General features: G+C 42.1%; 1 protein-coding gene across 1 annotated transcript in view; it reads right to left on the bottom strand.

Moving 5' to 3' along the window:
• IQGAP2 (IQ motif containing GTPase activating protein 2) overlaps nt 1-22,990 on the bottom strand; it is a 330,456-nt gene that overhangs the window by 135,676 nt on the left and 171,790 nt on the right. The window contains exons 3-4 of the mRNA XM_010847615.1: nt 11,209-11,365; nt 2,777-2,854 (exon numbers count right to left, since the gene is read on the bottom strand). Coding sequence (XP_010845917.1) covers nt 2,777-2,854; nt 11,209-11,365 — 235 coding nt within the window. The remainder of the gene's footprint in view (nt 1-2,776; nt 2,855-11,208; nt 11,366-22,990) is intronic.

The raw sequence follows: 22,990 nt of genomic DNA, 5'->3' as shown, positions 1-22,990 counted from the left end.
ACAGCACTTTCACTTTTCACTTTCATGCATTGGAGAAGGACATGGCAACCCACTCCAGTGTTCTTGCCTGGAGAATCCCAGGGACGGGGGAGCCCGGTGGGCTGCCGTCTATGGGGCCGCACAGAGTCGGACACGACTGAAGCGACTTAGCAGCATGTGGGTATTTGAAAACCAAATTGCAAGTATTATAAGCCTGTTTAAAACACTTGACAGAGCATGATTTTTTCCATTCCCTTCATTAGTCTATAAGAACATTACTTCTAGTAGATCCATAGGATTCCTTCATATTTTTGAACCATAATTTAACCAGTTCTCCATGGTTGAACGTTTTTTCCCCCAAATTTGTCCCTATTATAGTCACTACAATAAACATCCCTGCTTTTTCTGTGCACCTGATTACTTCTTTTGGATAACCATCTATGAATGGAGGTAGTAGATTGAAAAATCTGAACACTAAAACTTTTAATGCACCTTGATATGCTTTTTGAGCTTGAAACTAAAAACCTAATAAGAAACAGATTTCAGAATATGGCACCAAAAATGAATAATTAGGATTGAAGCTCCTAAGAGAAGCATATTGGCATTACTTGCTTTTGGTAAATATTTTATAAAATTTGACATAAAAACTAAAATTGCATACCATATGGTAGAACTTGACACTCAAGCACACTTTCTATTGGACACTGAAAGAAGCCAAGAGAAAAGCAAAGTTTCTTGAACTATAAAATGTACAGTCACTGAGTGCTTCAAGAAATATCTATAGTCTATGAAATTTCAAAGGTCTTTCTAAGTTTCCTTTAATACATTTGCTGTTAAAGTATCAATGGGAAGAGGATTCCCCATTTAGAATATGACCAGGTTTAAAAGTTCCACCAGGTAAGCAGAGGACAACTGTAACTTCCCCTCTTCTTTAAACAAGAAACTTTTATACTGGTATCTCTCTTGGAAAACCATTATGAATATGTCTTCCTTTATCAAGGAGATGGGATCAACTTATAGTTCACCATTTTCTTCAGCATTGAAACCCCAGTGTGTAACATGAAGCTGAGCACAGAGTGGGCAGCTCATATTGATGCATGAAGGAATTTATTAATACATCTAAGTCAATTCAGTATGCTGTTGGCTTCTCATTACTGCAATGTAATATTTCACTGATTTCATAATAAACATCAGGATTAAAATAGAATCTGTTGCATGGATCACTTGTTTGGCTTAAAATCAAAATAAATGTGGCCAACACACACACAACTTGAGAAGGTTTAAATCAAATCTTTCAAACATAATAAAATTATCCTAACTAACATATACAGCCTCATACAGAAAAACGGCATTTGAATTTCTTTCTTTTTTAATCTGGTTACCACTCAACACTCTGCTAATACTTACTAAATCACAATTTAGAAATATGAATTCTGTATGATAACCACTTCCCAGAAAGGAATAGCATTCAATGTTCTCAACATTTTAGGAGAGGGAAAAGTAGTTTAATTAAAAATGGCAAAATAAAATAGATCAACATTGACCATTGCAAGATAAAATGAACTGAGTTAAAACAGGTATTGGCACAAATGTATTAAAAATAGGCATTCATAAGGAATTCTTTGTTTTTATTGTGGGGGTGTTTTTAATTGCAAACCTGGATTAATACTAAAAACAACACAGGCCTAAATAAGTCAGTAGCCTATCCCTTTGCTGGACCATTTTTAAATAATTTCTTTAAAATAGCTGAGTAAGCAGTTCAAAAAGAGGAGCTACTGATACACATGGAAACCTTACGGATGGCAAGGGCATTATGCTTAGTGAAAAAGTCAGTCTCAAAAGGTTACCTACTGTATGATTCCATTTCTATAACATTCTCAAAATGACAAAACTATAGAGACGAGAACAGATTAGGGGCCTGCCAGGGGACAGCGCTGGAGAAGGGGCGTGATGTAGAGGCCAGCCTCTCTGCAGCATCTGTATCTTGATTCTGGTAGAGGTCACAGAAGTCTGTTCATGGATTGAACTACACCCACACGCGCACACACACACACACACACACACATGAATGCTCACTGGTGAACACTGAACAAAGTCTGAGTCTAGTTAACATTCATACGCCAACGCCAATTTAATTCTGTACTACAGTTATGAGATGTCACCATGAGGGGAACCTGAATGAAGTTTACACAAAGATGTACTATTTTCACAACTTCCTGTGGTGGTAAAATTATTTCAAAATCAGAAGTTTAAGAAATAGCTCTACAATTTCTATCGCATGTAATTATTTTCTCATCTCCTCTACTTGTCTAATCTGTCTCACAGGTATAAGGGCATCTGCTCTTTGAATTTAACAAGTTCTGAATATTTGCAGAATGAGTTTTATTTGGGAGATCTATTTTAGGAGCAAGAGCTCTGACTCGCTAGCCATTAAACTTGATACTATAATTTATAATAATATTTACTTAAATTTATAATGATACAATATATAGCGATGCAAAGAGACTTGGAATCTTAGGTATAAATAGCAATACAAAAGAGGGAGATGGCGCTTCTAAATTAATTATCTACCAGGTAAAGCTGTTCTGACCTTGCTTAACTTTACCTAGCTGCTCCCAACCTGAACTCTTGCCATACGTTACTTTACGCGTGCTTTTCCATGTATTTGTTTAGTTCTCACATTTCTCACTCCCGAGGCAATGAGGGCATCTGCAGCGTTAAGATACCCCATTCTGCGAACCCCCTCCCACAGTGAGGTGTCCGTGCCAGCCCTGCTGTCTTCCCAGTCCAAGCTTACCTTGGGTAGACCGATGGACTCCATGGCTCTTAACCACTGCACGGTGTTATCTGTGTGCCGAAAGTGAAGGCCCGACTTCTGATGGGGCGGAAAAGAGGGGAGCACACAAAAAGGAGGTAAGAAAGTGGCCACTGCTTCCATTAGCAGGACGCTTTCAATTCTGTTTCTCCTAGAACAGTGCCATGAACACTCACATAAAGCAACCCGTAAAGGAGATGAGACTTTCTCAGCAACACTCCAACCATTTGGGACGGACCAGTCCAGTGCCCAGATTCACACGTTTGAGGCAATTCTGAACTAGACTCCCAAAGACCATTTACTGTCTAGCACGCCTAAGGGTGTTTTATGAGACGTGTGCACATGCATGAGCACATGTGTGTGCCCACACACACACACACACTCAGTGTCAAGACTGTGGCAACCAAGGTTGAGGGCAATAGTAACTTCTGGAAAAAAAGGATTTTTTACAAGACTAGATGTCTTTTTTTGTGTGTGGTTTCTGGTTCTGCCAGATCACAACTGTAATATGATTTCTGTTTAAAAAAAAAAAAACTGGAAAATATAGAAAAATACAAAGATGAAAACAAAAAAACACTCCATGATTCAGAGCTAATTTTAGTATTTATTCCTTCTATAATTTAATGCTAACCTTGGCCTTGTACAATAAGCAAACTTTCAGTGGAAATATTTTACAAGACCTTTTTCTACCCATATAATAAAAGGCTCCATTTTCCATTCCTACAGTTCTAATTAGCCAGCCATTATTGTCTATACAGTCTATAAATAAAATATTCTTGCTGCTATCTTATGAAGTTTTATCAGGTATATACTGCTGACAGCTTTAAAATAATCATATATTTCATTAGTTAAATGTATACCATAATGTTATATATCATATTTTTCACTTTGAATAAAAGGAAAAGTAACTACAGCAAGTTTCATCATAATTAACTCCCAATGGTGTATTATCACATTCACAAAGTCTAGCTCTTCCCATATTCTGTGAGCTTCTACAATCTAATGGTTGATTTAACAAAAACTATTTTTCTTGCTGTTAGAAATTATAAAGCATAAGAAAATTAAAATTTTGCAAATATTTATATGTTTTTGATAGTGGCCATTATTTACTGAGATTGGACTGTGTGTGTCAAGCACTTTACATAAATTATCTCTAATTTTCCAAATACTCTGCAGAGTAGTTATTATTCCCATCTTTTTGAGAGATGAGGAACCCTAGGCAACAAAGATGAAGTGATTTGCCTAAAGTCAAACATCTGTTGAGGGGCTGAGCTGGGATTCAAGATGAAATCTCTGTGGATCTGAACACCTTCCCCATGCCATAACCCGCCAAGGGCAGAGCACAGGACCTGATGACCAGGGGATTACTCTTCAGAGGAAAGAAATTAGCTAACCACTGTGAAATAACTAGAAGGAGGGGATAGGATCTGAAGGGCATGCAGAGAAGAAAGGAAAAGGTGGGGAGGGGAAGAGAGAGAGGGGGAAGGGCATGCGAAGAGAGGAAAAGCATAGGGAGAGAGTTCACAGCCATGAGGCAGTGTCTGAGGCTAACTCGGCATCAGCAATGTTTGCAGAACACAAACGGTTCTCAGACACGGCCACTCTGTGAACATGGAGGCCAAAATGGAGACAATCCTCAATCATGTCAGGGCTGAGGACCCTCAACACCATAAAGTGACTAACACAGTCCTCTTCCAAATAAGACGGGTGACTTATTTCTTGACTATGGCCCCCAGTGAATATTCTCACCTCCTAAAAATTAAGACACCAAATTGATCCTACTTGCTGATAACACCATTAGTATTGGGCTTCCCTGGTGGCTCAGTTGGTAAAGAATCTGCCTGCAATGCAGGAGATACCAGTTCGATTCCTATGTCGGGAAGATCTGCTGGAGAAGGTATGAACTACCCACTCTAGTATTCTTGGGCTTCCCTGGTGGCTCAGCTGGTAAAGAATCCACCTGCAATGTGGGAGACCCTGGTTCGATTCCTGGGTTGGGAAGATCCGCTGGAGAAGGGATGGGCTACCCACTCCAGTATTCTTGGGCTTCCCTGGTGGCTCAGCTGGTAAAGAATCCGCTTGCAATGCGGGCGACCTGGGTTCAATCCCTGGATTGGGAAGATCTCTTGCAGAAGGGAAAGGCTACCCACTCCAGTATTCTGGCCTGGAGAATTTCATGGACTGTATAGACCATGGGGTCACAAAGAGTCAGACACGACTGAGCGACTTTCACATTTTAGACTTCCCTGGTGGCTCAGATGGTAAAGAGTCTGCTTGCAATGTGGGAGACTGGAGTTTGATCCCTGGGTTGGGAAGATCCCCTGGAGAAGGAGATGGCAACCCACTCCAGTATTCTTGCCTGGAGAATCCCACGGACAGAGGAGTCTGGCAGGCTACAGTCCATGGGGTCGCAAAGAGTCAGACAAGACTGAGTGACTTCACTTTCACTTTCCTGGTAACACCCCAAAGATAACTGGTTCTTGCTTCCTAAATCCTTATTAGAATCGCTCAGTACAAGTTCAAATCTCTACTAAACTCCTATTTCCTCTTTCTTACAGCTCCATGGGTATGCCTTTTTTCTTGGCCTTTTTTCTGAGTTTAAATAAATATAGTTTTGTTTGACCCTAGGTTGGTTTCTGAGAATCTTTGGTTGATAGCCTTGAACAATCCAAATTATGCAATAAAAACATCCCATCCATTTAGTGGTGTCATTAGTTAGGTAACCTCAGGAAAGTTCCAAGTGTCTTTGAACCTTGGTTCCTCAGCCACAAAATGGGAATGGTATGTTTCTTTGGGTTGAGGAATTTCATGAGATTATACATGGAACACTCAGTTGTAAAGTACACCTAAGAATGCAATAAATGTTGGTTATGGTAATTATTACGCTATGAGACTGGGCTTTAAACTTTATTCACCTTTAAGGTCAAAAAAAGTTCAGTGCTTCATGTAAGAGGCACTGAAGGAAAGGGTGGTTATCTTGGTCATATTTCTATAGAAAATGACATGACAGGTTTCAAATCCTTCACCCACTTTAAACACCTGAGGAATGCTGACTTCAGAACCCTATGCTCCCTATCTGCAAATTTTAGAAGTAAGCTTCAGTGAGTGAACTATATTAACATCTTCAATCTATAGATTTACTTCAGTTAGAACCAAAAAAGGTCTTCTAAAGAGGCTCCAAATAAACTTAGTCCATTATAAACATTTATAGTTTGTCTTTTCAGCAGTCCCACACTAACATTAATATGTTAGACTAGGTGCTACATCTATAGTCATACTTAGTCAAGGGTTGTTATGGTTGGTCTACCTAATTTCTTTCAGGTATTAGACTAGAAAGGACATGCTGATTTTCTATTGCTGAGCTACTATAGCACCAGCAAACAAGATTACTGCAGTTTAAATTGAATAGATGAGGTATTATGTAAGCCTTCTGTGGATGGTAACTTCTTATATATTAGGATCAAGGCAATTCAGAACTATGAAGTAGTTTGAAACCAGTAATTATTCTAATTTGCTCATTTTATACAGGAAGAAACTGAGGGCCCAAGTATTTAAGACATTCGAGTTGACCTAACTTGTCGAACTCAGGGTCAAGATCAGGTTGCAGAATTCCCTGACTCCTAGTCCAAATATTCTGGTCAATTTACTGCTCACGGAGCCTCAGAGCAAACACCGTCTGTAGCAGTTACAGGGTGCTCACCTCTATCAGGCGGGCACTGGGCTGAGCGCCTGGCATAGATGATCACATTTGTTCCTCCCAATTTCTCTACAAGGTTGATGCTGTTAGTATTTTCCCACTTTCATCTCAGGAAGCTGAAGCTCGCCGAGTCAAAGTCAGTGGTGAAGCCAGATTCTGAAGTGTTTTGGTTCTGCAGCTCATACTCCTGACCACTGTGTATGCTTTCCCTGTCTAAGGCTCACCTAAACATTCAATGAGCATTTGTTACAAATCTGGACAGCTGTCAATGCACTGTCCAGAATGATACTGCTGTGTGGCTTATCAGACTGAATTCTCTCCAAGGAACGCCCCCTTCTTCTTCCACTCCTTTCTCTTGGTCATCCTAGGTGGCTGCCCCACCACGGAAACCTTTCTGGCATCCGTGTCAGTCCAACCCCCTTTAGAACTGACCACACTCTACTCAGTTACCGCCCACCATCCACCTAGCTGTCTTCTCTTCAGTCGCTCCGCCCATTTCCAGTCCTTCTCCAGGATTCACCCTTCATTTCCCGTCTCGAATCCTCTTACTTCCTGTCTGCAGGCAACGGTCATCGGTCACCTGGGCTGAGGGATCCTCTCATCGCACCCTGCCCTTGAGTTCCTCTTCCCTCCACACAGCAGCAGAGCAGTCTTTGTGAAGCACAGACTGTCCCCCGGTGCCCCTGTCAACACTGAAACAGCTCCCCTGTACTTACGATGGAGGCGCCCCATGCGAGGTCCTCCAGGAGGGACTGAGCGATTTCTCTGCTTCTCTCCTGGCCCCATTTCTCGCCTCTGTCCCTCACCTAGCCTTCCAGCCACTCAACCTGGCCAGGCGCTTTTCGTCCTTGAGCCCCTCGTCTGGACCACCCTCCCCACTCCCTACCCTTAGCTTTCATGGATGAGTTTCCCCTCCTCCTTCCAGACTCCATGTAAGAACATTTCCTCAGCAAAGTGCATGGCTGTCTGTCAACAACTGGCTTTAATCTCTTCCTTAATACACTAATCACAATTAACGACTGTCTCTTTTCCTCACAGACTGTCTCTCCAACTGTGAGCAGCATGAAAATCATGTCTTCTTGGTTCTGCATTGTCTTTGGTGCCCAGATCAGTGGCTGGTACCTGGTAGGTATGGATGAGGATTGCATGGATAAATGAGTTCTACCCTTTACGTATTTCTATCTTAGTACAGCTTTATCTTCTTTCCCTCTAACTTCATTAAATCTTATTATATTAATGTATCTGCCTGTTAGAGCAGTGATTCTCAAACCTTAGTAGTACATAAGAAAAGAATCACCTGAGGTGATAATTAAGAATGGAGCTTCCTGGGCCCCTGGCTAAGATTCTGGGGGAGGGCCCAAAAGTTCACATTTTTACACACACCCATCGTGGGGGACCACAGGAAGTCTGAGCGTCACACTTGGAGGAGGAGCTTCAGCAAGTATTGAATAAAGGATTGAATAAAGCACAGAAGACAAGAAATGGAGCCCTTTGGCTTACTAGAAAGTACTAGTTGGGACTTCCCCAGCACTCCAGTGGTTAAGACTTGGCTTTCCAATGCAGGGGGTGAGGTTTCAACCCCTGGCTGGGGAGGTAAGATCCCACATACCTCATGGCCAAAAAACCAAAACATAAAACAGAAGCAATATTTTAACAAATTCAATAAAAGACTTTTAAAATGGCCCACGTTAAAAAAAAAATCTCTAAAAAATAAAAAATTCTCATTCATTCCTTTACCCAACAGCTATTTGGGCCGGAACCCGAACTATTCACCGAGGACACAGTGAGACACACACCGCTCCTGCCTTCAGGACAAAATAGTTACTACAGCACGGGTGGTGTGTCCACATGTGCATGGCGGGACCATGCAACTCAGCCTGGAGGGGCAGGAGGAGATGTTCAGGGCAAGGACACTCTTCCCTGGAAGGTTCAACTCAATACCCAGAATGACTTCCAAACCCTAAATTAAGAAGGGGCAGAGGCGTAGACAACAAGCTGGCGACAAAGAGGACAGGGCTGCATGGAAGAGCCCGCTGCTTTGCTCAAAGCCAAGAGCACCCCGGCCAAGGCCCTGTGATTCGGGGCAGAGCTTTTGCTCAGGGACACCTGGCCCAACAGGTGGGCCATATTTTACGGCCACAGCCCAGCAGACCCTGCAGAGCATTCAGGCTCGCTGAACTCATGGTTTCCAGATGGCCCATCAAGAGACAGGCCGAGGTTAGTGAGTGTTCCTCTGCGTTTCAGCATCTTTGCCGCCGTCCCGTGATTTAAGGCTCCTTGAAGAGGACCATGTGACAAGCTTTAGATCCGAAAAACACATGAACAGGAAGCTGTCTCCTGCCCACTAATATCTGTCTCCTTTCATTTTTGCAGAAGAAACAAAATAGCCTTAAAATAAAAATTTACGATGACACAGCAAATCACTAACAATTCCCATTCAAGGTCATATTCAGGGATTTAATACAAGGAAAAAAAAAGAACACAGAGGGGTAGTTTCCCTTTGTCCCATGATTCTCCCACGTCACAGCTGGCATCAACTCCCCTCCATCTGCCACCGCCCATCTTTCCACACCTCTCCTAACATCTTTTCTTCTGTGCATCCCACTTGGGGCCTGATGGCATGGGGGACAGTAACACAGACCACTTCCTTCTGTCACGATGGTTTGCTCAGGGACATCAGCACGTGTCCAGGTGCCCCAGGAATTTTATTTTGTAACAAGAGATTGGAAATATTTCCCCCATCCCCATCCCAAAGAGAAGTTGCTATGGATTCAAATAATAGGACCTCTGATGTCAGGAGGCAATGGTACCTGTTTAAGTTGCCATGAGGGGTCCAGAGCTGAACTGGAAAGAGACACCTATATTCAAGGCGTAAAATGTGCCAGGAGGGGAATTAGCCCACCTGCAGCTCTAAGGCTCACTTTCACTAAAGGTCTGTCTTTGCGGCCTGATTCTCCCAATCAAAACAAAACAAAACAAAACACCCACAGCCCCTTTCCAGGGGAGGTTGGAGCCCATGACACTTTATCATCAAATCTGTATCATCAAATCTACATGGCCATTATAATAGGTCTAGGTCTTGATAACAACCATCACAGAAGCAATGAAAATAAAAGAAAGATCATATTCTAAAATGTGGACAAATGTTAATTTATTTTGTGACACAGTGGATACAAATAATTTTTTTCTGAACTTTGAAAATATTCCTTAAAATTAAAAAAAGAAACTTTAATTTTGGCTGGCTAAATCATTTGTTTTGCTTAAGTCTTCTAAAAGGCTGGAAACTCACTCTAGGGAGAAACATCTAGAGTTAATAAACACATGACTTAATAAACTTATTTTAACATATGCAAACATATTTTATCATAGCATTATTCAAGGCAGAGACTTTTGCTCCATTCCCTTTTAGATTAGATGATGAAGAGAGACTTGTCAAAAAAGATGTCAATTCATCTTGTCTGTTAGCCTAAATCATTACTCAGACATTTGCTCTGAATTCAATATACATATTTTAAAGATAAATTTTGTCTCAATTACAACTGAAGGGTAGTGTGACTCATACATTAAATGGAAAATTATTCTATTTTCAATTGTACTTAATGTTATCCTTGAAATTTTAAGAGAAATAACTTTTAAAAACACTTGAAGATCTGCAGATAAAAAATACTGATATAACAAAACCAAACACAAAATATTGAGGGAAAAAAAAAAAAAAATCAAGTTTCAAAGAAGCTTTAGAAACCCTGACCCAAAATGGAGAAGAGATCTCACATTCTAGAAGAGAACAGCACACATTTAAAAATTGCTTTTTGAAGACACATATAATCAAGGTGTCTTTTAGGTTGGTGCTTACTTTTTCCTTCTTTACTTTTTAATGGAAATTTTCAAACATAAAAAAGTAGACAGAATAGTATAAAGAACTCATTTGTACCCATCATCTAATCTCAACAATTACAAACTCATGGCTGGTCTTGAATCATCTGTTAACCCTCTTCCCAGTTATTTTGAAGCAAATCATAGATGTATCACCTTACCTGAAAATACTTAAACATTATATCCATAAAACACACACATTTTTTGAATACAGTGTTTATATTGATTGGTTGTTTATTTTGATTAAGATTGGTGTTTATATTGGTTTGATTTTCCTCCCTATATTCCTTCTCAAATTACCTATGAAATAATTCATAAAACTAGCTGCATACAAAAAGGTTAGTCTCTTTTGTTTTAAACATCAAATGGAAAGGAGTTTCTGACTCGTCAATATTAGTACTTTTTTTCTTTTTTAATCACCTTGGCTCTAACTCTTTAGGGCTACAAGTTCAAGTCTCTGCTGGGTACTTTACTTCTTGATGAGAATAAGGGGAGTAATAAACCGTGTTGGTGGTGAAGAGAGGAGGGGTAGAGAGCCCCCACTTTTATATTTACTGGTACTAATGACATGACCTCCATGAAGGAATAATGGGGATTGGGAGTTGGAAGCCCCACAAATCAGAGGTCTCTTGGCCTCATCCTAGAAACAGAAAAGGGCTTTGCTTTCAAAACTGCTGCCACCTCAAGAATGATTATTAACAGGCTTCAAAGACCAAGGACATTCCCCTTCCCCATACCCCTACCTCCCACAAAATCCTGATAGAAACACTAAAGAAAGGGAAGGAAGGCAAAGACTCAACTTTCACTTTGAGCCAGAGGCCCAAACCAATTAGATTTCAGTTACCTTATAGCGTGTTTGTTCCACATCATAGATCTTTTTCTCCGATACCATTTTGGGGGCAAAGAATTTGGCTAACTTTGCAAGGTAAACTCCGTTCCGGAGTCCTTCTTCCAGTTCAGTGGTTGGTGGCAATTCTTCAACTAAGCAGACTTCCATCCACCTAGAGAGATTAAGAGAGAGCAAAAAAAAAACCTTAAAGTGAATCCAGTTTGGTATCTTTCTATAAATGAAGAGATGTGGTGTCTTACTATCAGTGGCAGGGGCATTAACAAAGGGGGTGGGATCTGAAACATCTTTATCGTCATGGACAGGAAGAGAGAAGCTTCTGGATGGAACAAGGATTCAGAACAGGAGAGGAACAAGGGGTTGATAAGCCCAGAGGCACTAAACTCACTCCGGCGCCAGAGTTTGTTGACTTCACCTTTATCTGAGTCTCTGCCAAGTCTCTTAAAGAGGAAAAAGGCCAATCTGTGCTTGTATGGGTGGAATGAGTCTTGCTGACATTACAGAAAAAGCAGTTCCCAGTTTACGAGCCTTAGTGGAGGACATTTTTGTAGGGGTTATGCCGTGGGGAGAGTGTAGTCTAAGGTGCGGTAAAATCTGCAGTTGCTTAGTCTGGAAATGACTACCAGGAGAGGCAGGAAGGCCCAGAAAAGGGAGATCGAAATCCAGAAAGCAGACACAGTCTTCCTTAAATAAGACACATTCGTTTTTCCAATGCCAGGAGCTTACTACAACACACTTACCTTTTGGGGAAGCTATTTTCTGGGTACTGAGGAAGTTGTTCAGGAAAAGATCAGATTCAATCTTAGGACACTCTGCCAGTATCGTAGAAAAGAGAGCACCAAGGTCATTACTGGCTCAAAGGCACACAGTTGGAGGAAGGCCAGGCCAGTTCACATTTTACACCGGGGTGCAGAGAGTCTGCCAGAGCTCACAGGATACTGTGCTTCCTCCCCGTGCTTGAGGAACTCTTCCCTACTGTAAGACCCAAGAACCGGGGGTGCAAGCCCTCACCTCTCTGCCACAAACCCACCACCACATCAGCAACTTGAGTGTGAGCCCCACACCTATACAGCGAGGCCCCTCAGAAGACCAGTAACACAGCAGCACTGACTCCATCACACTTGGCAGGGAGGAGAGGGCTGCTCTGCACTAATAACAACAGATCTGGATCCAGGCAGTGAACACTGTAAAATGTCTCAAGTGCCTGTAGCTCTGGCCAACACTTTTTAGAAGCTCAAAGAGTCCCTAATAAGCAAGGAGTATTTATTGACCACTTGTTTAGGCAATGTGAAATATGGAGTTAGAGAAGGAAATGGCAACCCGTTCTAATATCCTTGCCTGGGAAATCCCACGGACAGAGGAGCGTGGTGGGCTATAGTCCATGGGGTCGCAAAGAGTCGGACACGACTAAGAGACTGAACAGAACTGAGAAAAGCTATGACAAACATGGACAGCATATTAAAAACCAAAGACATTACTTTGCCAACAAAGTCCATCTAGTCAAAGCTATGGTTTTTCCAGTAGTCATGTGTGGATGTGAGAGTTGGACTATAAAGAAAGCTGAGCGCCAAAGAATTGATACTTTTCAACTGTAGTGTTGGAGAAAACTCTTGAGAGTCCCTTGGACTGCAAGGAGGTCCAACCAGTCAATCTTAAAGGAAATCAGTCCTGAATATTCATTGTAAGGACTTCAGCTTCAGCTCCCATACTTTGGCCACCTGATGTGAAGAACTGCCTCATTGGAAAAGACCCTGATGCTGGGAAAGATTGAAGTCAGGAAGGAGAAGGGGGTGACAGAGGATGAGATGGTTGGATGGCATCACCGACTCGATGGACATGAGTTTGAGTAGGCTCCGGGAATTCGTGATGGACAGGGAAGCCTGGGGTACTGCAGTCCATGGGGTCACAAAGAGTCAGACACAACTGAGAGACTGAACCGAACTGATGAGAAAAAACATAAATATAAGCCCTGCCTTCAAAGAGCATTTAACAAAACCGGGAAGGCAACACAAGTGTAAGAAAAAATCAGAGAGCCATGTAAGACAGGCTATGATGCCCAATACAACTATTAGTACCTAACAAGAAAAAATTGGGGAATAGTGTGGGGGCAGGGGGCACTGGGCTCAGTGGAGAAGCAGGGAAAAATGACAAGGTGGTGGGATCTGGATTCAGCTGGAAAGGGAGGATTTGGAAAGGCAAGGCAGGGGCACACTGGGAGCTGGGGGGCAGGACATACTAGAATCACGAAGGAAACATGGCTGAGGCATGGAACAAACCCAGAGAAGACCCAGGGTCCTAGGGTGCATGGGGAGAAAGGAAGCAAGCTGAGCATACACAGGGAGAGCAGGAGCTGCTGTAAGAGAAGCGGTGACATTTGCCGCTACAGGAAGCAGGAAGCTCTTGGCAGACTCACAGCAGAGGAGGGACAGGCTGACAGTGGTATTTAGAGAAAATTCAATCTGGTATAATGGAGGCCCCAAAGACAAAGCACTCACCTTTCCCAATGCAAGGAGGTGAGGGACTGGATGAGACAGGAAGAAACGGGAAGGGTGGAAAGCAAGAGGCATTTCAAAGGAATGTAACAAGATGTGGTGACAGCTTAGAAAGTGGGGAGGGGGGTCAAAGGAAAGGGGATATTCCCAGCCAGGGAGAGGGGCTTCACGTGGAGGGACCTCTCTGTACCAGGAGGCAGCCCCACATCCACTGTGGCCCCAGGCATGTCCCCTGACCTCCCTGGGCCTCCGTGTTCTCCTCTGTTGAAGGGGCAGATGAGAAGGACAGGATGTTAAGCCTCCTGCAGCTCTAACATCCTAGGGGGACTGGGAAAACGTGGAAGAACAAGGAACTTTCCATAGTAACATGAGATGCGAAATTTACTTTCACATAACACACACAAGGTGAATAAGGATGATTTGGTTATACGGGTCTTGCTTCAAATGAATGTAAGAGTACCATAGGCTTGATGAATTTTTAAAACTGTGAGAAATCAATAACAATGTTGTCTTTTTGATTAAAAAAAAAAGTGGGCAAATTAAAAGCCACTGCCCTAGACCAAGTTTCTAATCTAACTACAAACTACAGCATCATGCTCTTTCACAGGAAAACAAACCTGTTTTCAAATAATTATCTTGAAAAAATTTACAAAATTGGCTTTTTGCACAGCAATATATAACTGCTGTATAATAATTTCATCACTGAGGGGTAGATTGTGAAGGGTCGGGGAGAGGTAAACTGACAATTTATAGCAGGAGAGGGAGGTGATAAACCAACATTTGAGACCAAGAAGTAGAAAGCTAAAATAAAAGCAACTTTGACCTATTTTAGAATTGGGTTTACTTTTTAAAAAAGATAATCACATTAATATTTGTCTGTGTTAGAATATATGTGCAGATGGCTGAAAAAACAAATTATTCCAAAAACTTAGGTTAACTATTTCCTATTTAAAGTGGAGCTATTGCTAATGCTTACCACAACATGAAGTGCTCAAAGGCAAAAGCCATCTTTTCTTTTTGTGATCCCACTATACTGAAAATGTGTTTATCAGTTCAGTTCAGTTCAGTCACTCAGTTGTGTCCGACTCTTTGCGACCTCATGAACCACAGCACGCCAGGCCTCCCTGTCCATCACCAACTCCCGGAGTCCATCCAAACCCATGTCCATCGAGTTGATGATGCCATCCAACCATCTCATCCTCTGTCGTCCCCTTCTCCTCCTGCCCTCAATCTTTCCCAGCATCAGGGTCTTTTCCAATGAGTCAGCTCTTTGCATCAGGTGGCCAGTGTATTGGAATTTCAGCTTCAACATCAGTCCTTCCAATGAACACTCAGGACTGATCTCCTTTAGGATGGACTGGTTGGATCTCTTTGCCGTCCAAGGGACTCTCAAGTCTTCTCCAACACCACAGTTCAAAAGCATCAATTCTTCGGTGCTCAGCTTTCTTTATAGTCCAACTCTCACATCCATACATGACCACAGGAAAAACCACAGCCTTGATTAGACAGACCTTTGTTGACAAAGTAATGTCTCTGCTTTTTAATATGCTGTCTAGGTTGGTCATAACTTTCCTTCCAAGGAGAAAGTGTCTTTTAATTTCATGGCTGCAATCACCATCTGCAGTGATTTTGGAGCCCCCAAAAATAGAGTCAGCCACTGTTTCCACTGTTTCCCCATCTATTTGCCATGAAGTGATGGGACCAGATGCCATGATCTTAGTTTTCTGAATGTTGAGTTTTAAGCCAACTTTTTCACTCTCCTCTTTCACTTTCATCAAGAGGCTGTTTAGTTCTTCTTCACCTTCTGCCATAAGGGTGGTGTCATCTGCATATATGAGGTTATTGATATTTCTCCCAACAATCTTGATTCTAACTTGTGCTTCTTCCAGCCCAGCGTTTCTCATGATGTACTCTGCATATAAGTTAAATAAACAGGGTGACAATATACAGCCTTGGCGTACTCCTTTTCCTATTTGGAACCAGTCTGTTGTTCCATGTCCAGTTTTAACTGTTGCTTCCTGACCTACATACAGGTTTCTCAAGAGGCAGATCAGGTAGTCTGGTATTCCCATCTCTTTCAGAATTTTCCACAGTTTATTGTGATCCACGCAGTCAAATGAGTTTATAGATAGTGTGTATTCAACAGATTGTTATTAAGTGAAAGATTCTGACTGCTTAAGAGTTTTCCAAGCATCACAGTTACAGCATAAAATCTTTTAGGATATTGCCAATGACTTGTAAATGTAGCATTTTTTGTAACATTAGACATTAATATTTCACTACCTTGAAATTCTGAAGAAGATGCTGTTACCATCAATGGTAACTAGTGTTTATTGAGCACTATTTCATTCTAGAGGGCTTCCCAGGTGGTGCTAGTGGTAAAGAACCTGCCTGCGAATGCAGGTTAGATGTAAGAAATGCCAGTTTGCTTCCTGGGTCAGCAAGATCACCTGGAGAAGGGCATGGCAATCCACTCCAGTATTCTTGCCTAGAGAACCCCATAGACAGAGGAGCCCGGTGGGCTATAGTCCATAGCGTCATACAGAGTCAGACATGACTGAAGCAACTTAACACATTTTATTCTAGAATCTGGATTTAATACTATATGTGGATTATCATTTAATCCTTGTGCCTATCTCATAAGGAAAGGTGCTATGGATAACCATTTGCAGATGTTAATCTAAAGCAAAATTAAAAGAATGCTTGCTCCTTGGAAGAAAAGCTGTGACAAACCTAGACAGCATATTGAAAAGCAGAGACATCACTTTGCTGACAAAGGTTTGTATAGCCAAAGCTATGGTTTTTCTAGTAGTCATGTATGGCTGTGAGAGCTGGACCATAAAGTAGGTTGAGTGCCTAAGAACTGATGCCTTCAAACTGTGTTGTTGGAGAAGACTCTTGAGAATCTCTTGGACAGCAAGGAGATCAAATCAGTCAATGCTAAAGGAAATCAATTCTAAATATTCATTGGAAGGACTGATGCTGAAGCTGAAGCTCCCCTATTTTGGCTACCTGATGAAGAGCTGACACACTGGAAAAGACCCTGATGCTGGGAAAGATTGAGGGCAGGAGAAGGGGGTGGCAGAGGATGAGATGTTTGGATGACGTCATCAACTCAATGGACATGAGTCTGAGCAAACTCTGGGAGATAGCGAAGGACAGGGAAGCCTGGTATGCTGCAATGGGGTCACAAAGATTTGGACATGACTTAGCAACTGAACAACAACAAAGGGAAGAGAACTTGGAGCGTAGATACCAAATGGTTCACCGCAGGGCTAGGAGACAGCTGGGGTGGCTGCTGGCCAGGGTGGTCATTTCCCAGCCCCGTACTATCTGTGTGGGGCCAAGTAGCCAGGTCATGAGCACAGAATGAGACAGGAAATGGCATGCATCACATGGAGAGCGGCCTCAGGAAAGCCCCGCAGGGAGCTTCCCCTCCCCCATCTGCTGAAAGTGAAGTGGCTCGGTGGTGTCCGACTGTTTGCAACCCCATGGTCTGTAGTCTACCAGGCTCCTCTGTCCATGGGATTTTCCAGGCAAGAGTACCAGAGTGGGTTGCCATTTCCTTCTCCAGGGAATCTTCCCAACCCAGGGATCCAACTCTGGTCTCCTGCATTGCAGGCAGATGCTTTACCATCTGAGCCACCAGGGAAGCCCAAGACATACAGATGTGACATAGTGAAAATTGCGTCCGACTCTTTGTGACCCTGCATTCTCTAGGCCAGAACACTGGAGGGGGTAGCCTTTCCCTTCTCCAGGGAATCTTTCCAACCCAGGAATTGAACCAGGGTTTCCTGTATTGTAGGCAGATTCTTTACCAGTTAAGCCACCAGGGAAACACCACCCCACCCCCACCCCCCTAACCCCATCTGCAAGCAGGATGCTAAAGCCCATGGCCACCTTGAAAGAAAAGATGTAAGAACACCCTGGGTCCCTGAGTAACCTCTGTAGGTTACAGAAGGAACCTTCTGCATCCGCTCATCCTCGCCTTATGCTACTGAATCTTACATGAAAAGGAATTAAACTTCTACTGTCAACCTCAACCTCAGTGACTTACCAGTTACATAAGCTAGTGTTACCCAGCCAAACCAATAAAATTCAGTAAGTGTGATTTTTATGGTCTGTTGGGGTTAAACTTCCTGTCATAATCACAGTACAGAAAATGACGGGCCTGATGTTCAGGAAGTCTGGCTTTCCAATCACTAGCTGGTGTCCTGGAGCAGGTTACTTAAAACTCTAAGCTGAGTTTTAGTCCGGGAGTCTAAAATTATAAATGGAATTCTGTACGACACTAATTATGCAATACGCTTTTTTTTTTTTTAATAGCAGCTTTATACTGAGAGAATTCACACATCATACACTCTTTGAAGCTGTACCATGCAGTGATTTTCAGCAAACATTTTCATCACTCCAAAAAGAAGCCGTATAACTAGTTAACAGTACTCCCCATTTACTCCCAAATTTCCAACCTATTAATCTACTCTTTGCTTAGAGATCTGTTTATTTCATTTAAATGGAACCCTACAACACACGGCCATCTGTGACTAGCTTCTTTTGCATGCTTTCAAGGTTCATCTATTATGTAGGATATAATTAGCGCTGCATTCATTTCCAATGCTGAATAATATTCTACTGTATAGATATATATCATATGTATCAGTTTATGAACATCTGGGTTTTTTCCCACTTTTTGGCTCCTATGAATAATGCTGCTGTAAACATTAGTGTTTAGGTTTTTGCACAGACATATTTTCTCCTTTCTCTGGGTATATATGTAGGAGAAGAATTGCTGGGTCTATGTTTGATCTTCTTTGGAACTTCCAGACGGTTTCCCAAAGCAGCACTGAGGATTCTAACTTCCCCTCCTCCTTGCCACCACTCAGCTGTCTTTTTGAGTATAGCCATCCTAGGTAGATTCAAAGTGGCATCTCAATATGGTTTTGATTTTCATCTCTGTGATGGCTAATGATATTGAGTGGGCTTCCCAGGTGGCACTACTGGTAAAGAATCCACCTACCAATGCAGGAGATGTAAGAGACACGGGTTTGATTCCTGGGTCGGGAAGATGCCCTGGAGGAGGAAATGGCACCTCACTCCAGTATTCTTGCCTGGAGAGTCCCGTGGACAGAGGAGCCTGGTGGTCTACAGTCCATGGGGTCACAAAGAGTCAGACACAACTGAGCATCTGAGCATGATGATGTTGAGCATCTTTTTGTTTTTTTCTTTTTGATACAGTTGTGAATAGGATAGTTTTATTTATTTCTCTTTCTAATGGCTAATTATTGGTGTGTAGAAATGTAACAGATTTCTGTGATTAATTTTCTATCCTTCAACTTTAATGAATTCATTTTTAAGTTCCAATAGTTTTTTGGTCTTAAGGGTTTTCTGTGCATAATATCACGTCATCTGCAAATAGTGACAGTTTTAGTTCCTTTCCAACTTAGTTTCTTTTCCTTCTTTGACTGCTGTGGCTAGGACTTCCAATATTATGTTGGAAAAAAGTGGGAAGAGTAGTCATCCTTGTCTTGTTCTGAGCATCTTTTTATTATTGCCTATTTATACATCTTCTTTAGAGACATGTCTTTTCAAGTCTGTTGCCCATGTTTTAGCCTTTTTTTTTTTTTTTTTTAAAGAAATTGGGTTATAAGAGCTCTCTATATATTTGTTATACCAATTCCTTATCAGGCACACAAGATGAAAATATTTCTTCATTCTATGGGTTGTCTTTTTGCTTTCTTACAGTGTCTTTTGAAGCAAGTTGCTTGTACTTTTATGTCATATTTAAGAAACCATTGTTTAACTGAGTGTCATAAATATTCACCTATGTTTTCTTCTAAGACGTTCATGGTTTTAACTCTTACGTTTAAATCTTTTATCCATCTTGAGTTATTTTTTGTATGTGGTGAGTGGTAAGAGTCCAAATTCATTCTTTTGAATGTGGATATCCAGTTATCTCAGCACCATGTGCTGAAAAGACTCTGTGCCTGCATGCTAAGCTGCTTCAGTCATGTTCAACTCTCTGTGACTCTTTGGGCTGTAGCCCACCAGGCCCCTCTGTGCACGGGATTCTCCAGGAAAGTATACTAGAGTGGGTTGCCATGCCCTCCTCCAGGGGATCTTCCCAGCCCAGGGATCGAACCCAATTAACTTTCCTTGGTACCCTTGTTGAAAGTCAACGTGACTGTAACTGTGAAAAATTACATCTAAACTCTCAATTATACTCAATGATTTATACATCTAAGATTTAATGAAGTGAAGTGAAAGTCACTCAGACATGTCCAACTCTTTGCAACCCCATGGACTGTAGCCTGTCAGTCTCCTCTCTCCATGGAATTCTCCAGGTCAGAATACTGGAGTGGGTAGCCGTTCCTTTCTCCAGGGGATCTTCCCAACCCAGGAATTGAACTGGGGTCTCCTGCATTGCAGGTGTGTTCTTTACCAGCTGAGTTACCAGGGAAGCCCAAGGTTTACATATGAAATGAAGTGAAGTGAAGTGAAATTTGCTCAGTCGGGTCCGACTCTTTGTGATCCCATGGCCTATACAGTCCATGGAATTCTCCAGGCCAGCATACCGGAGTGGGTAGCCGCTCCCTTCTCCAGGGGATCTTCCCAACCCAGGGATCGAACCCAGGTCTCCCGCATGGCAGGTGGATTCTTTACCAGTTGAGCCACAAGGGAAACCCAAGAACACTGGAGTGGGTAGCCTATCCCTTCTGCAGCTGATCTTCCCGACCCAGGAATCAAACCAGGGTTTCCTCCATTGCAGGCGGATTCTTTACGAACTGATTTACAAGATTTATTTACAGACAATATATCAAGTATGTACACATGAAATAAACCTAGAAAGACCTCATATGTTATCAAAAGACTGCCTTCAAATTTGACCTAAAAATCCACAGAAATGAAAACTGGAACGAGCCAGCATCTCCTGCTGCCCTTGCAGTTGCTCCTCCCCTGTTCCTTCTATGGGTTACTCCTTCCGAACCTCATGAAGACCATACCGAAGGCTGAGCACTGAAGAACTGATGCTTTCGAACTGTGGTGCTGGAGGAGACACTTGAGAGCCCCTTGGACTGCGAGGAGATCCAGCCAGTCCATCCTAAAGGAGATCAACCCTGAATATTCACTGGAAGGACTGATGCTGAAGCTGAAACTCCAGTACTTTGACCACATGATGTGAAGAGTTGACTCACTGGAAAAGACCCTGATGCTGGGAAAGATCGAAGGCAGGAGAAGAGGGTATCAGAGGATGAGATGGTTGGATGGCATCACCAACTCAGTGGACATGAACTTGGGCAAACTCTGGGAGATGGTGAGGGAGAGAGAAGCTTGGCGTGCTGCAGTCCATGGGGTTGTGAAGAGTCAGACATGACTTGGTGACTGAACAACAATAATCGAATCTCCACACCAATATGTGAATGTCTCATCCTCAACCAAAGGTGAAGCAATTTCTGATGAGCATCTTCAAGGTGGTTGGAGAACCACAATTTCATTTCCAGTGGGGAGGACTCTCTCTTATTAGTATTGCTTGCTTTCTCTTTACTATGCAGGGAAAATCTGAATCTCTTATCGAAAACAAAATACAGGTAAGAGGAATTTTTATTCTATCATTCAAACATATTCTCCTCAATTTTTTTTTTTTTTGAGTTGAGTTGAGATAGCTTCCATAAGCAGCTCTGTGTATGAAAGTACAAGATCTGATTCAAGTGACATAATGAGAAGAAGAGGGTGGTAGGAGAGGATGTTGGGAGAAGGATGAAGGGGATGAACAGTGAAATTTTTCCAATTTTAGGTTAAATCCAGAAAGAAAAACAATTAATATCATTTCGTCTTGCAAGAGATCAAAAAATACACACACACACACACACACACAACTCCCAAAAATGCCACCTCATAAAAACCCGGACACACACCATCCACTCCACTGTGCTACTTTGCGCCTTGCAGAACATATGAAAGTTGTTTCGCTGAGGCATTTGCTATTTGCCTTGTTATTCAGGAAATCACCAGCTATAAATCTGGGTCTCTATCATACAGCACTGTATGGAATAAATGTCCCAAAAGTAGAACTGCTGGCCAAAAAACAGAAAGTGTGTTTTTTCCTTACAAACCCTGCTTTAATGGAGTGCCCCGGTCCATGAACTTTCAAGCATTATAAGTCAATTTCTCTTCCTGAATGTTTTGAACATCAGCCTATGAAATATTTTACAAAAGAATAAAGGCAAAGACCAGATATTTTTTATGTGTACAGTGCAACTGGTCACCTTTTATGCCGATAGGAGGTAAAACGTTAGAAGTCAGTGCTAGATTAAGTTCTCACGGTAAACCTTTCTGTTCACTGGAGGCTGAGGTCAAACTGTCACCACGAGGAGCGGAGGGAATAAATTAGGAATTTGGAATTAACAAAGACACGCCACTGTACACTAAATAAACAAGAAGGATTTACTGTTGGGAACTGTATTTGGTATCTTGCTGTTATATACCTATGATGGGCTGGAAAAAAGATGCAGACGTACGGAACGGACTTGTGGACACAGGTGGGGCAGGACAGCGGGGGACAAATTAAGCGTGTAGCATGGACATGTACACATGACCATGTGTAAAGCATCTAGTAGGAAGCTGCCGTGCAGCACAGGGAGCTCAGGGAGCTCAGCTCGCTGCCCTGCGACGACTTAGGGGGCATGGGAGTGTGGGAGGCAGGCTCCAAAGCAGCAGCAGATATGTGTAACACATAGCTGACTCCTGACGTTGTACAGCAGAAACTAACACAACATTGTAAAGCAGTTATATTCCAATAAAAAAGAAGTTAAAATGTATAGGAAAAAAGGAATATATATACACACATATATATCAGAAAAAAACTGAATCGCTTTGATATACACCTGAAACACTGTAAATCAGCTATATTTCAATTAAGAAATAAAAACAAAAATAATTGTCACCATAATTCTATCAGCATCATTAGCTCAAGGGAACAGGGATACAGAGAAATATATATTGCACAAACTGAGGCACGTATCCATCCTTCTTTCATATAAAACTTAGTTGGTTCATTATAAGAAAAAGAGGTGAGATGTTAAAATAATGCTAATTATTTTCTTTAAAATACGGACTTACAATACCATGAAAAGAAGCAGTATAGAACACCAAGGCCTAATGGGAATGGAGCAGGCTTTTGAGGCCCTCTTTCTCATTCTGCTCTTTAGGAAGGAGAGGAAACAGCAGCCCTCCACTGAGTTTGGCAAGCATTGTGTGAACTGTGTTGCACAGAATACTGGCTCAGTGAG

The sequence above is a fragment of the Bison bison genome, unplaced genomic scaffold (assembly GCF_000754665.1).
Source record: "Bison bison bison isolate TAMUID 2011002044 unplaced genomic scaffold, Bison_UMD1.0 scf7180017864252, whole genome shotgun sequence".
Taxonomy (NCBI): domain Eukaryota; kingdom Metazoa; phylum Chordata; class Mammalia; order Artiodactyla; family Bovidae; genus Bison; species Bison bison.
Note: the sequence above shows the minus strand (reverse complement) of the source record. Positions and strands in the feature narration are given on the sequence as shown.